The sequence below is a fragment of the Entelurus aequoreus genome, linkage group LG21, assembly GCF_033978785.1.
Source record: "Entelurus aequoreus isolate RoL-2023_Sb linkage group LG21, RoL_Eaeq_v1.1, whole genome shotgun sequence".
Classification (NCBI taxonomy): Eukaryota; Metazoa; Chordata; class Actinopteri; order Syngnathiformes; family Syngnathidae; genus Entelurus; species Entelurus aequoreus.
The window spans coordinates 161096-177467 of NC_084751.1; the positions used below are offsets into that span (position 1 = coordinate 161096).

A 16372-nucleotide genomic window follows, 5' to 3' on the forward strand; every position below is an offset into this window, starting at 1 on the left:
ACCTGTCACTCTATAAAAGGGCAGCAGTCGGGAAGGAAGTGGTTGGAGAAGTTGGAGTTGTTGATGGTGGAGAACGAGCACGAGCGTGAGCGAGAGTGAGAAAGACTTGAACATGGCTGAAAAGCACACCAAGGACAATTTATTGAAAAATAAAACCTTGTTCAAAACCCTGAACGCAGCTGTCATGTCTGTGGTTGGTGGTCCGAAGAACCTGGAGGAGCAAGATCCATGATGCCATGATGTTTACTTAATATTAGGGATGTCCGATAATGGCTTTTTGCCGATATCCGATATTCCGATATTGTCCAACTCTTTAATTACCGATACCGATATCAACCGATATATGCAGTCGTGGAATTAACACATTATTATGCCTAATTTGGACAACCAGGTATGGTGAACATAAGGTACTTTAAAAAAAAATTCATAAAATAAAATTAAATAAATTAAAAACATTTTCTTGAATAAAAAAGAAAGTAAAACAATATAAAAACAGTTACATAGAAACTAGTAATGAATGAAAATGAGTAAAATTAACTGTTAAAGGTTAGTACTATTAGTGGACCAGCAACACGCACAATCATGTGTGCTTACGGACTGTATCCCTTGCAGACTGTATTGATATATATTGATATATAATGTAGGAACCAGAATATTAATAACAGAAAGAAACAACCCTTTTGTGTGAATGAATGTAAATGGGGGAGGGAGGTTGTTTGGGTTGGTGCACTAATTGTAAGTGTATCTTGTGTTTTTTGTGTTGATTTAATTTTTAAAATTTTTTAAAAAAAACGATACCGATAATAAAAAAAAACATACCAATAATTTCCGATATTACATTTTAACGCATTTATCGGCCTATAATATCGGCAGGCCGATATTATCGGACATCTCTACTTAATATACAGCGGTACATTGTTGTTTTTTTTATCCAAAAGGAAGCCACAAGAAATAATATAAATCCAATTAATCTATTCCAGGCACTTAGAAATATTAACACAAATCACATGTTATATAAAATGATTACAGTTTAACAGGCAGAAAACAAAGCCAAGTATGTATAAATGAGGAATAAAATGCATAAATAAACATGGCAACATAAATATTTAAAATGAAAGACTTCCGTCTTGAATTTAGTAATGTTTTTAAGCAAAGTGCTGGCACTCGCAACATTGTTTGGCCCTATGGTGTAACGATCTGCATGACATTTTTTGGGGTTTCGCACCATTTCCTGTCCTGGTGCTCACATTTTGGTTCTACTTCCTGTTGTAATCTCTTCACTTTCTGTTCTTTCCTGTCAGTGCATGTGTTTTAATTTTGTTTCACCTGCTGCTCCTTGTGTGTCAGTGTTTGACTTTGTGCCGCATACCTTACTGCCACTACATACTATGCACTAGCCTTCTCTTTGCTACCTGTGACTATTTTTCCAGTTTAATTGAACTCTTTTACCTGCACGTCACCTTCAATCTCTGCATCCTGTGGTCATGACAAACTCAACCATGCACAACCATGACACATGGTGGGTTGTTTTTGTCAGGTTCAAACACTGATGACATCTATTAAAACAGACGAGAAGCAAGGAATAATGCAGAGACAGAGTTAAATTTTGCTCAATTGAGGAGAGACGTGTTTTGGGCTGTATTCTAGTTACAGATCCAAACTACGTTCTAAAAGTCCTGCCCACGTGCTTCCTCTATTTATTTGGGAGGTCCCTGGTTACATCACTGAAGCTGTCGCTGAGGGAAGGGGGTAATCTCGACAACTCCAGTTAGACACAATATATGATTATACAAAAATGCAGATGTGTTGACGCTGGTGATATCGCCTTGTCTCTGCTCTGTTTGCATCACGGCGGTGTTCGGCCTTGGCAGCCAGCAGGCCGTTCCTGGACACAGACACTGATACCAGACTTGCTTGCAATCTTTTGGATTGCCATCTTTGCACAGACAAAGAAAAATACCACTTCAGCACAATTGACAATAATTATAGCAACAGCCCTTAAGCATAAAAGTTGTGTGATAATTACAGATGTCCGATAATATCGGCCTGCCGATATTATCGGCCGATATATGCGTTAAAATGTAATAGCGGAAATTATCGGTATCGGTTTTTTTAATTATCGGTATCGTTTTTTTTTTTTGTTTGTTTTTTTTTATTATTAATTTTTTTTATTAAATCAACATAAAAAACACAAGATACACTTACAATTAGTGCACCAACCCAAAAAACCTCCCTCCCCCATTTACACTCATTCACACAAAAGGGTTGTTTCTTTCTGTTATTAATATTCTGGTTCCTACATTATATATCAATATATATCAATACAGTCTGCAAGGGATACAGTCCGTAAGCACACATGATTGTGCGTGCTGCTGGTCCACTAATAGTACTAACCTTTAACAGTTAATTTTACAAATTTTCATTCATTACTAGTTTCTATGTACCGTAATTTCCGGACTATAAGCCGCACCTGACTATAAGCCGCACCAGCTAAATTTAGGGGAAAATACAGATTGCCCCATATATAAGCCGCACCCGACTATAAGCCGCAGGGTTTTGATGTGTAATTAGCGTAGTATATAGGGGTTCCTGCTACCACGGAGGGGATTGTCGGGACAGAGATGACTGTTTGGGAACACAAAGCGTCCCATTTATAAACAATAAATCTTTCAATCATTCAATCAAACTTTCACATCTTTGACATGGCGAACAGCATTCGTGCAGAGTACAAATAATACAACGGTGCAAAGTAATACAAAGTGCTCGCCTGTACGTTATCAAAATAACCAGCCTACCGGTATATGAAAAGTCAGTCTTTAATCATTGTGTCATCGTCTTCCTCCTGCGTACTAAAACCACCGAAATCCTCTTCGTCGGTGTCGGAGAAGAACAGGCCGTAAATAAGCCGCACCCTTGTATAAGCCGCAGGGACCAGAACGAGGGGAAAAAGTAGCGGCTTATAGTCCGGAAATTACGGTAACTGTTTTTATATTGTTGTACTTTCTTTTTTATTCAAGAAAATGTTTTTAATTTATTTATCTTATTTTACTAATTTTTTTAAAAAGTACCTTATCTTCACCATACCTGGTTGTCCAAATTAGGCATAATAATGTGTTAATTCCACGACTGCATATATCGGTTGATATCGGTATCGGTTGATATCGTATCGGTAATTAAAGAGTTGGACAATATCGGAATATCGGATATCGGCAAAAAGCCATTATCGGACATCCCTAGCGATAATATATACATAATTATTCTAACATTTTTGCAGTCGGCAAATTTTCAGTGCACTCAATTACGCAAAATGATATGCAGGGAAAACAGGCTAGTTTGTTATATTCAGTATTTGGTTGCAAAAAAACCTAGACATTATACAAAAACCAGGCCACACTTAAACATTTTTTATTTTTGTTTCCGACCAAAAGTGGGGTGTACAAAAACGGAGGTATTGTCAATGCACGTGGATAGGGCATTTCTGCAATCTGTGGCATGCATTCTGCTGAGAATGAGGCAGTAGATGACAATGAATGGGACTTAATGTAACATAGGGCGCACCGGATTAGAAGGCGCACTGCCGACGAATGGTCTATTTTAGGTTGCGTCACTGCATCCATAACGTTGTCCTCCTGTGTTTCTCTCTTCAGCCTCAACGAGAGCTTCTTCATGGTCAAAGGCGCTGCCCTCTTCCTCCAGCAGGGCGGCAGCTCAGACGCACCCAGCACCCCCACCCACCACAAACATGCGGGTAGGACAAACAAACAAAACACTCACGATTGAAGTTATTGTTATTAGAAAGAAACCACTTCACTAGCTTGCTACAAAATGAAGTATTTACAGTGAAAATCTATCATTTACCGTTAAAGTGGACGAAAAAAAAAACATGTATTTTTGTCTTCTAGGTGACTTACCTCAACACTTACAGGTCATGTTTAAGATCCTGCGCTCTGAAGATCGTATAAAGCTAGTAAGTTTCATTTTATTTTTTTTGTCATAACAGTCACTAGAGATGTCCGATAATGGCTTTTCTGTCGATATCCGATATTGTCCAACTCTTAATTACCGATTCCGATATCAACCGATACCATTACATACAGTCGTGGAATTAACACATCATTATGCCTAATTTTGTTGTGATGCCCCGCTGGATGCATTAAACAATGTAACAAGGTTTTCCAAAATAAATCAACTCAAGTTATGGAAAAAAAATGCCAACATGGCACTGCCATATTTATTATTGAAGTCACAAAGTGCATTATTTTTTTTAACATGCCTCAAAACAGCAGCTTGGAATTTGGGACAAGCTCTCCCTGAGCGAGCATAAGGAGGTTGAGGTGGGCGGGGTTGGGGAGTGCGTGGGGGGTGTATATTGTAGCGTCCCGGAAGAGTTAGTGCTGCAGGGGGTTCTGGGTATTTGTTCTGTTGTGTTTATGTTGTGTTACGGTGCGGATGTTCTCCCGAAATGTGTTTGTCATTCTTGTTTGGTGTGGGTTCACAGTGTGGCGCATATTTGTAACAGTGTTAAAGTTGTTCATACGGATACCCTCAGTGTGACCTGTATGGCTGTTGACCAAGTATGCCTTGCATTCACTTGTGTGTGTTGAAAAGCCGTAGATATTATGTGACTGGGCCGGCACGCAAAGGCAGTGCCTTTAAGGTTTATTGGCGCTCTGTACTTCTCCCTACGTCCGTGTACACAGCGGCGTTTTACAAAGTCATACATTTTAATTTTAGAAACCGATACCGATCATTTTGAAACCGATACCGATAATTTCCGATATTACATTTTAAAGCATTTATCGGCCGATAATATCGGCAGTCCGATAGTATCGGACATCTCTACATGAAGCCCATCGGGGACGCCACAAATATAATTTGCAAAAATGTTAGTCTAGGTCAGGGGTCACCAACGCGGTGCTCGCGGGCACCAGGTAGCCCGTAAGGACCAGATGTTTAGCCTGCTGGCCTGTTCTAAAAATAGCTCAAATAGCAGCACTTACCAGTGAGCTGCCTCTATTTTTTAAATTTTATTTATTTACTAGCAAGCTGGTCTCGCTTTGCCCGACATTTTTAATTCTAAGAGAGACAAAACTCAAATAGAATTTGAAAATCCAAGAAAATATTTTAAAGACTTGGTCTTCACTTGTGTAAATAAATTCATAAATTTTTTTTACTTTGCTTCTTATAACTTTCAGAAAGACAATTTTAGAGAAAAAAATACAACCTTAAAAATGATTTTAGGATTTTTAAACACATATACCTTTTTACATTTTAAATTCCTTCCTCTTCTTTCCTGACAATTTAAATCAATGTTCAAGTAATTTTTTTTTTTTTATTGTAAAGAATAATAAATACATTTTAATTTAATTCTTCATTTTAGCTTCTGTTTTTTCGACGAAGAATATTTGTGAAATATTTCTTTAAACTTGTTATGATTCAAATTCAAAAAAAATATTCTGGCAAATATAGAAAATCTGTAGAATCAAATTTAAATCTTATTTCAAAGTCTTTTGAATTTCTTTTAAAATTTTTGTTCTGGAAAATCTAGAAGAAATAATGATTTGTCTTTGTTAGAAATATAGCTTGGTCCAATTTGTTATATATTCTAACAAAGTGTAGATTGGATTTTAACCTATTTAAAATATGTCATCAAAATTCTAAAAGTAATCTTAATCAGGAAAAATTACTAATGATGTTCCATAAATTCTTTTTTTAATTTTTTCAAAAAGATTCGAATTAGCTAGTTTTTCTCTTCTTTTTTTCGGTTGAATTTTGAATTTTAAAGAGTCGAAATTGAAGATAAACTATGTTTCAAAATTTAATTGTCATTTTTTTCGTTTTTTCCCCTCTTTTAAACCGTTCAATTAAGTGTAAATATCATTAATTATTAATAATAACATAGAGTTAAAGGTAAATTGAGCAAATTGGCTATTTCTGGCAATTTATTTAAGTGTGTATCAAACTGGTAGCCCTTCGCATTAATCAGTACCAAAGAAGTAGCTCTTGCTTTCAAAAAGGTTGGTGACCCCTGGTCTAGGTACTCTCTGTAAATGAGTAAATAAACCTGTGTGGAAATACAAGCGATGCATGTTTACAATAAACTTATTTCTTAGGCTGTGCGGCTGGAAAGCGGCTGGTCGGAGCGAGTTCGATACATGGTGGTGATCTACACCAGTGGCCATCAGGATACGGAGGAGAACATCCTCCTGGGAATGGATTTCACTAACAAAGACAGGTACTTTAAACCCAATTGTGGACATCTTCATCTAATTACCAAGAGTCTGTCTAACATGTACCTCCTTCCAGGAAAAGCTGCTCCATCGGGATGGTGCTGCCCCTGTGGAGCGACACCAACATCCACTTAGATGGCGATGGGTAAGCCATGCATCTGATCATGTGTGCGTTTTACTGACCTCCAGCGGCGTAGAAGTTGATCAAATTCCCCCCCCCCCTCTGTGAGAACAGTTCTTGCTGACCTAGTAACATTGTCTCTGTAAACTGGAGGAATGTTCCACAGGTTGAATGGTACCAGGAACAAGCCCCAATGTTGCTGTATTTACAACCCATACGTGCGCACTTTTCTTCACCTCCTTCTCGTTCTCCTCTTTTTCTCCTTCTCGGCCTTCAGAGGCTTCAGTGTGAACACAGCGGGGCGCTCACATGTCTTCAAGCCTGTGTCAGTGCAGGCCATGTGGTGAGTCACTTTATGGATTTCTGGAAGGGAGAAACAATATTAGTTTTTAATCCTTTACTGTAGATAAAAATGTACAGTGTATAGTATACCAATATTTTCTTATGTCTCTTCCATTTTTCTGAATTGTATGTCCATCCCCCTTTTTTATGTAAACATATGTTTTGTCTGTTAGCAATTCACCTGCACTACTGTTAAATACAGTGTTTGATGTGCTGATGCAATCACAGTGCCATCTGCTGGTCAGTTTTCAGCATTGCAAACCACCATTTTTTTTTCTTTTAAATTTTCTTGCAAGCTTTCATAATTATAGCTGCTGTTTGACATTTGTATGCAAACATAGAAATCAACCATTCAATGACATTTTATGTATTTGTTTATGTATTTATATTCAATTTTATCAGAAAACGTGCATAAAAACTTGGGTAATTTTGACCTCCATATGCAAACATAAAAATTAAGAAAGCAATAATTTTTTTAGGAATGTATTTGTTTAATTTTATCAGCACACATGCATCAAAACTTGGGTAATTTTGACCTTCATATGCAAACATAAAAAACAAGACATTAATTATTTATTTGTTTATTTGTTTGTGTTTATTTGTTTAATTTTATCAGCACACATGCATTAAAAAAAGGGGTAATTTTGACCTCTGTATGCAAACATAAAAAACAAGAAAGCAATGATTTTTTTATTGATTTGTTTGTTTACTTGTTTAATTTTATCAGCACACATGTATTAAAAATGTATATTTTTGACCTCCATATTCAAACATAAAAACCAAAAAAGCAATTGTTTTTTTAATTTATTTGTTTGTGTTTATTTGTTTAATTTTATCAGCACACATGCCTCAAAACTTGGGTAATTTTGACCTCCATATGCAAACAAAAAAAACAAGAAAGCATTTTTTTATTTTTCGAATGTTTATTTGTTTAATTTTATCAGCACACATGCATTAAAAAAGGGGGTAATTTTGACCTCCATATGCAAACATAAAAAACAAGTAAGTAATTATTTTTGTATTTATTTGTTTATGTGTTTGTTTAATTTTATCAGCACACATGCATTAAAAATTGGGTAATTTTGACCTTCGTATGCAAACATAAAAAACAAGTAAGCAATTATTTTATTTTTTTATTTGTTTATGTGTTTATTTGTTTAATTTTATCAGCACACATGCATTAAAAATTGGGTAATTTTGACCTCCGTATGCAAACATAAAAACAAGAAAGCAATTATTTTTTTATGAATTTATTTGTTGAGTTTTATCAGCACACATGCATTAAAAATGGGTAATTTTGACCTCCATATGCAAACATAAAAAACAAGAAAGCAATTATTTAATTTTTTTATTTGTTTATGTGTTTATTTGTTTAATTTTATCAGCACACATGCATTAAAAATTGGGTAATTTTGACCTCCGTATGCAAACATAAAAACAAGAAAGCAATCATTTTTTTAATGAATTTATTTGTTTAGTTTTATCAGCACACATGCATTAAAAATGGGTAATTTTGACCTCCATATGCAAACATAAAAAACAAGAAAGCAATGATGTACTTATTTATTTGTTTATGTGTTTGTTTGTTTAATTTTATCAGCACACATGCATTAAAAATTGGGTAATTTTGACCTTCGTATACAAACATAAAAAACAAGTAAGCAATTATTTTATTTTTTTATTTGTTTATGTGTTTATTTGTTTAATTTTATCAGCACACATGCTTTAAAAATTGGGTAATTTTGACCTCCGTATGCAAACATAAAAACAAGAAAGCAATTCTTTTTTTATGAATTTATTTGTTGAGTTTTATCAGCACACATGCATTAAAAATGGGTAATTTTGACCTCCATATGCAAACATAAAAAACAAGAAAGCAATTATTTTTTTATTGATTTGTTTATGTGTTTATTTGCATCAAAACTTGGGTCCTTTTAACCTCTATATGCAAACATAAAAAACAAGAAAGCAATCATTTATTTATTTATTTTCTTGTGTTTATTTGTTTAATTTTATCAGCACACATGCATTAAAAAAAAGGGGTAATTTTGACCTCCATATGCAAACATAAAAAACAAGTAAGCAATTATTTTTTTATTAATTTGTTTAATTTTTTCAGCACACATGCATTAAAAATTGGGTAATTTTGACCTATATATGCAAAAATAAAGACCCACAATGCATTTGAATTTGTATGTATTTTTTCTGTATTATAAAAGTAATAAAATATAAAAATGTTGTAAACCTTGATTTATTTGTGAATAAAACTTTAGTCATTGATCGTCAAACACATTTTTCCCCGGCGTTCGAATCCAGTTTGGCAGTATATATTTTTGTTATTTATTTCTTATTTTTATATATTTTATTTACTTACTGACTATTGTTACGTGATATCTTTTTCACACATTTTTTTAAGATACAATTGCTATTGTAGTATTTTTATACAGTTGACACTGTTTTGTACTAATTAGTTTTAAGTCTGTAAAACACTTTTGGTCCGCTGGGGTTGTTTTTAAATGTGCTATAAATGAATAAACTGAACTGAAAATAAAGTAAAATAAAATAATCCAATTCCCTGTAGCCAATCCACCATAATTAGTCCCATTTAAAATGTAAAATTAAATTCCTACCACATGTGCATGCATGTGATGAATGATAAAGGGGGCGTGGCTTCAGTGGCACAACAGGAATAGGTGTGCATGGAAAATGCCTTTATGCCCGGGTGCAGCTGGAATAGGCTCCAGCGACCCCCAGAGGGGCAAGCGATAAAAAATGGATGGATGGATGGAAAATTCTACTGAATTTAAATACTAAATATTTTTTTTACAAAAAATAGGCCTGCTAAAGGTTTTTTCAACAACATTAAAGTCCTCTGTTATATCTTGAAAAATGCGATTTTTTTTCCCGAAATTTTGCAACCTTTTTCATACTGTTTGTTCTTTTTTCTCTCTGTAGGTCTGCCCTGCAGGTGCTCCACAAGGCATGCGAGGTGTCGCGCCGCTTGAACTACTTCCCGGGTGGCATCGCTCTCACATGGATGGCCTTCTACGAGAGCTGCGTGGCGTCAGAGCAGAGCTGCATCAACGAGTGGAACGCTATGACTGACCTGGAGACCACCCGGCCAGATTCCCCCACCATGTTTGTGGACCGGTAGGACACATATACTGTACATACTTAATACAGTATGAAACAGTATTAAGGTTGAGCATGTTGGCCTTTCAGGGCAGCACGGTGGCAGAGGGGTTAGTGCGTCTGCCTCACAATACGAAGGTCCTGGGTTCGATCCTGCGCTCGGGATCTTTCTGTGTGGAGTTTGCATGTTCTCCCCGTGACTGCGTGGGTTCCCTCCGGGTACTCCGGCTTCCTCCCACTTCCAAAGACATGCACCTGGGGATAGGTTGATTGGCAACACTAAATTGGCCCTAGTGTGTGAATGTGAGTGTGAATGTTGTCTGTCTATCTGTGTTGGCCCTGCGATGAGGTGGCGACTTGTCCAGGGTGTACCCCGCCTTCCGCCCGATTGTAGCTGAGATAGGCTCCAGCACCCCCCGCGACCCCATAAGGGATAAGCGGTAGAAAATGGATGGATGGATGTTGGCCTTTCTCTCTTGGTGTGAAAAATTGATTTTTTTAATTTATTTTTTTAAAATAATTAAAAAAACAAAAAAAAAAACATACTTAATACAGTATGAAACATTATTAAGGTTGAGCATGTTGGCCTTTCTCTCTTGGTGTGAAAAATTGATTTTTTTTATTATTTTTTTTAAAATAATTTAAAAAAAAAAAAAATACATACTTAATACAGTATGAAACATTATTAAGGTTGAGCATGTTGGCCTTTCTCTCTTGGTGTGAAAAATTGAATTTTTTTTTTTTTTTTTTTTAAATAATTAAAAAAAAAAAAAAAAATACATACTTAATACAGTATGAAACATTATTAAGGTTGAGCATGTTGGCCTTTCTCTCTTGGTGTGAAAATTTGATTTTTTTTAATTTTTAAAAAAAAATAAATTAATACATACTTAATACAGTATGAAACATTACTAAGGTTGAGCATGTTGGCCTTTCTCTCTTGGTGTGAAAAATTGATTTTTAAAAAAAAAATTTTTTTAAATAATTAAAAAAAAAAAAAAAAAATACATACTTAATACAGTATGAAACATTATTAAGGTTGAGCATGTTGGCCTTTCTCTCTTGGTGTGAAAAATTTTTTTTTTTTATTTTTTTTTTTAAATAATTAATACATACTTAATACAGTATGAAACATTATTAAGGTTGAGCATGTTGGCCTTTCTCTCTTGGTGTGAAAAATTTATTTATTTTTTTATTTTTTAAATAATTTAAAAAAACAAAAAACAAATAAATAAATACATAATACAGTATGAAACATTATTAAGGTTGAGCATGTTGGCCTTTCTCTCTTGGTGTGAAAAATTGTTTTTTTTTATTTTATTTTTTAAATAATTAATATATACTTAATACAGTATGAAACATTATTAAGGTTGAGCATGTTGGCCTTTCTCTCTTGGTGTGAAAAATTGATTTTTTATTTTTTTTAATTTTTTTAAATAATTAAAAAAATAAATAAATACATACTTAATACAGTATGAAACATTATTAAGGTTGAGCATGTTGGCCTTTCTCTCTTGGTGTGAAAAATTGATTTTTTTTAATTTTTTTAAATTTTTTAAATAATAAAAAAAAATAAAAAAATACATACTTAATACAGATGAAACATTATTAAGGTTGAGCATGTTGGCCTTTCTCTCTTGGTGTGGAATTTTTTTTTATTTTATTTTATTTTTTAAATTAAAAAAATAAAAAATAAAAATACATACTTAATACAGTATGAAACATTATTAAGGTTGAGCATGTTGGCCTTTCTCTCTTGGTGTGAAAAATGTATTTATTTTTTTTAATTTTAATTTTTTTTTTAAAATAAAAAATAAAATAAAATAAAAAATACATACTTAATACAGTATGAAACATTATTAAGGTTGAGCATGTTGGCCTTTCTCTCTTGGTGTGAAAAATGGACTGACACTGCTTTTTATTGAAAGGGCAGCTCTGATTTTGTGTCATTTGGTGCAGGCCGACTGAAAGGGAGCAAACTGAGTGTCTCATTAAAGCCAAGCTACGCAGCATCATGATGTTTCAAGACTTGGATAACATCACTTCCAAGGAGGTATGAGACCCTCACTCAGTGGCAGGGAAGGTTTGTTTTTTTAAACTGTGTGATGTTTGACTTTTTTTTGTTTTACTTGTTAACATACTGCAAGAAATTGATTTTAAGAATGTGACACAAACAGAAGCCATGACACAAAGTGTTAAATATTCTATCGAAATTGCTGCCAATTGTGCAGATATAGTTAACACAATAGAATGAAAGTTATGTACCAAAATATTAGCAGCAGTAAAATTAGATGAAGTGCAGTTTATTGTGTGCAATTTTCATATACAATGTAATATATAAAATATATGTTTTTCCTGTTATATGGCTATAATTCCCCTCAAAAAATGTTTGAAAAACCTGAGCATTTAATTTGTATATATTGTACCGGTACGTCAAAAATATTTACAATTTGAAAATTAAATTCAATATGTATTTAATCAATAGTTTTGGTCAATTGTAATGGGGAAATTCTCAAAATGATTACCGTCTTTGCGATATAATAGGGCACCTTAGAACCTATGTGTGAATGAATGATCTATGGCCTCCGGGATGATATTTGATTAGTATTAAAACCGGCCCGCAGGCCACAGCCGCCTGCTGCTGTTTTGCACGCACCAATACTCCATCAGTGTTGGCGCTAGGAATTTTCAAAATGGGTTTCCCTAAAAATGGGGTCCCACAGTAAATTTTTGGGGTCCCACTTTTTTGTAAGCGTTTTGAAAACAAATGATAAATGTATGCATTATCCTGTTATATCTCACATTCTATATTGGGTTTTGGGAAAAGGTTGTCATAAATGTTACTTAATTCATAAAAAAATAATACAAAAGAAAACTCGTTTGCCATCGGCCCTAGGCACTTAACAAAAAACACCGGCAAAAATTGGGAATACATCAAGAAATACAATGAGGAAAAAGCCAAAATGTTGATATCAGCCAATAATAACGACACAAAGTTTTGTTTTTAAAAAAACAAAACAACAAAAAATATATATGTATATTTTATTTTTAGTCCCAATAAAACAATATGTATGAGTGTGTGTGTATATACAGTACAGGCCAAAAGTTTGGACACGCCTTCTCATTCAATGCGTTTACTTTATTTTCATGACTATTTACATTGTAGATTGTCACTGAAGGCATCAAAACTATGAATGAACACATGTGGAGTTATGTACTTAACAAAAAAAAAGGTGAAATAATTGAAAACATGTTTTATATTCTAGTTTCTTCAAAATAGCCACCCTTTGCTGTGATTACTGCTTTGCACACTCTTGGCATTCTCTCCATGAGCTTCAAGAGGTAGTCACCTGAAATGGTTTTCACTTCACATGTGTGCTTGAAGCTCATGGAGAGAATGCCAAGAGTGTGCAAAGGGTGGCTATTTTGAAGAAACTAGAATATAAAACATGTTTTCAGTTATTTCACCAATTTTTGTTAAGTACATAACTCCACATGTGTTCATTCATAGTTTTGATGCCTTCAGTGACAATCTACAATGTAAATAGTCATGAAAATAAAGAAAATGCATTTAATATATATATATATATATATATATATATATATATATATATATATATATATATATATATATATATATATATATATATATATATATATATATATATATATATATATATATATTTGACGCAGGTGTAGATCTTGCTTTGGTTTTTGGCTGAGACCAGGGATCTTGGGCTCGAAAAGGTTGATCACTGGTATTCGTCATGCGTCAAGCCGCCAAGAAGAGCTTTTTTTAACCTGTAACCTGTTTTGAAAAGGGTATTATAATTTTCATACCAAATAATCGATTCTGAATCGAATCGTTTGTCCAAGAACCGGGATGGAATTGTGAGTTGTTGTAAGATTCACATCCCTAATGTACAGTCAATCAATCAATCAATCAATGTTTACTTATATAGCCCTAAATCACCAGTGTCTCAAAGGGCTGCACAAGCCACAACGACATCCTCGGCTCAGATCCCAATCAGGGCAAGGAAAAACTCAACCCAATGGGATAACAATGAGTAATAATACCTGGGATTTATATAGCGCTTTTCTAAGTACCCAAAGTACCATCCTTCTGTACTATTTTGACCTGTACGTTAAAATGCTGCACTTAATACAGTTATATTGCACATCTACAGTATATATACTGTAAGTGTTCATACTCCGATTATTCCACTATTGTGAAAAACATGTAAATACTAGTGCTTTTGTATATTCACATGCATGTCATACTGTTTATACATGCACGTCCTCTTATATGCAGCATGTATTTTGTCACCTTGTTGCTGTGACATATGCAGTGGCAATAAAGTGGAATCCAACTAATAAAGAAGTAATCCTTGGTAGAAGTATATTATAAAGCATACAGCTATGACATCATGTTTCCTGCGTTCCCCTCAGATCCGCACGGAGCTGGAGAAGCACATGAGTTGTAACCTGACCGAATACAAGGAGTTCATTGATAACGAGATGCTGCTGATCCTGGGACAGATGGACAAGGCTACACTCATCTTTGACCATGTCTATTTGGTGAGAATTGTCACTCGCCGTCTTTCGCCACAATTTTGCAGTCACTCTGACAAAGTGCTTTTGCTTGTGTAGGGCTCGGAATGGAACGCTTCCAACCTAGAAGAACTGCGTGATTGTGGGTAAGGATCAGCAACTCCCGGGTTTGAATTACTCCATGCAGCAAACTCCGGCAAAAGTTATTGATTTTTCTGTTTGTTCCAGAGTGGGCTATATTCTAAACGTGACCAGAGAGATTGACAACTTCTTCCCAGGGATGTTCTCCTATCACAATGTCCGCGTTTACGACGAGGACGACACCGACCTGCTGGCCCACTGGAACGACACCTACAACTTCATTGTCAAAGCCAGGTGACACGTGCACACTTTGACACTTTGTAGTCGTCGGTGTTGGGTTAGTTACTGAAAACCAGTAACTAGTTACAGTTACTAGTTACTTTATTTCAAAAGTAACTCAGTTACTAACTCAGTTACTTACACCCCAAAGTAATGCGTTACTGTGAAAAGTAACTACCGTATTTTTCGGAGTATAAGTCGCACCGGCCGAAAATGCATAATAAAGAAGGAAAAAAACATATATAAGTCGCACTGGAGTATAAGTCGCATTTTTTGGGGAAATTTATTTGATAAAACTCAACACCAAGAATAAACATTTGAAAGGCAATTTAAAATAAATAAAGAATAGTGAACAACAGGCTGAATAAGTGTACGTTATATGAGGCATAAATAACCAACTGAGAAGGTGCCTGGTATGTTAACGTAACATATTATGGTAAGAGTCATTCAAATAACTATAACATATAGAACAGGGGTCAGCAACCTTTTTGAAAGCAAGAGCTACTTCTTGGGTAGTGATTCATGCGAAGGGCTACCAGTTTGATGCACACTTCAATAAATTGCCAGAAATAGCCAATTTGCTCAATTTACCTTTAACTCTATGTTATTATTAATAATTAATGATATTTACACTTAATTGAACGGTTTAAAAGAGGAGAAAACACGAAAAAAAATGACAATTAAATTTTGAAACATAGTTTATCTTCAAATTAGACTCTTTAAAACTCAAAATTCAACTGAAAAAAGAAGAAAAAACTAGCTAATTCGAATCTTTTTGAAAAAATTAAAAAAAGAATTTATGGAACATCATTAGTAATTTTTCCTGATTAAGATTAATTTTAGAATTTTGATGACATGTTTTAAATAGGTTAAAATCCAATCTGCACTTTGTTAGAATATATAACACATTGGACCAAGCTATATTTATAACAAAGACTAATCATTATTTCTTCCAGAACAAAAATTCAAAAAAAAATTCAAAAGACTTTGAAATAAGATTTAAATTTGATTCTACAGATTTTCTAGATTTGCCAGAATACATTTTTTGAATTTTAATCATAATAGGTTTGAAGAAATATTTCACAAATATTCTTCGTAAAAAAAACAGAAGCTAAAATGAAGAATTAAATTAAAATGTATGTATTATTCTTTACAATAAAAAAAATAAATGTACTTGAACATTGATTTAAATTGTCAGGAAAGAAGAGGAAGGAATTTAAAAGGTAAAAAGGTATATGTGTTTAAAAATCCTAATATCATTTTTAAGGTTGTATTTTTTCTCTAAAATTGTCTTTCTGAAAGTTATAAGAAGCAAAGTAAAAAAATTAATGAATTTATTTAAACAAGTGAAGACCAAGTCTTTAAAATATTTTCTTGGATTTTCTAATTCTATTTGAGTTTTGTCTCTCTTAGAATTAAAAATGTCGGGCAAAGTGAGACCAGCTTGCTAGTAAATAAATACAATTTAAAAAATAGAGGCAGCTCACTGGTAAGTGCTGCTCTTTGAGCTATTTTTAGAACAGGCCAGCGGGCTACTCATCTGGTCCTTACGGGCTACCTGGTGCCCACGGGCACCGCGTTGGTGACCCCTGATATAGAACATGCTATACGTTTATCAAACAATCTGTCACTCCTA

At 34.0% G+C, this 16372-nt stretch overlaps 1 protein-coding gene across 1 annotated transcript in view; it reads left to right on the forward strand.

Annotated features, from left to right (window-relative positions):
- Positions 1-16372, forward strand: part of LOC133638968 (protein phosphatase Slingshot homolog 1-like) — a 28953-nt gene that overhangs the window by 4071 nt on the left and 8510 nt on the right. The window contains exons 2-11 of the mRNA XM_062032021.1: positions 3648-3748; positions 3903-3967; positions 6114-6235; positions 6307-6375; positions 6629-6694; positions 9649-9843; positions 11785-11878; positions 14275-14403; positions 14476-14522; positions 14605-14751. Of these exons, the coding sequence (XP_061888005.1) occupies positions 3648-3748; positions 3903-3967; positions 6114-6235; positions 6307-6375; positions 6629-6694; positions 9649-9843; positions 11785-11878; positions 14275-14403; positions 14476-14522; positions 14605-14751 (1035 nt within the window). The remainder of the gene's footprint in view (positions 1-3647; positions 3749-3902; positions 3968-6113; positions 6236-6306; positions 6376-6628; positions 6695-9648; positions 9844-11784; positions 11879-14274; positions 14404-14475; positions 14523-14604; positions 14752-16372) is intronic.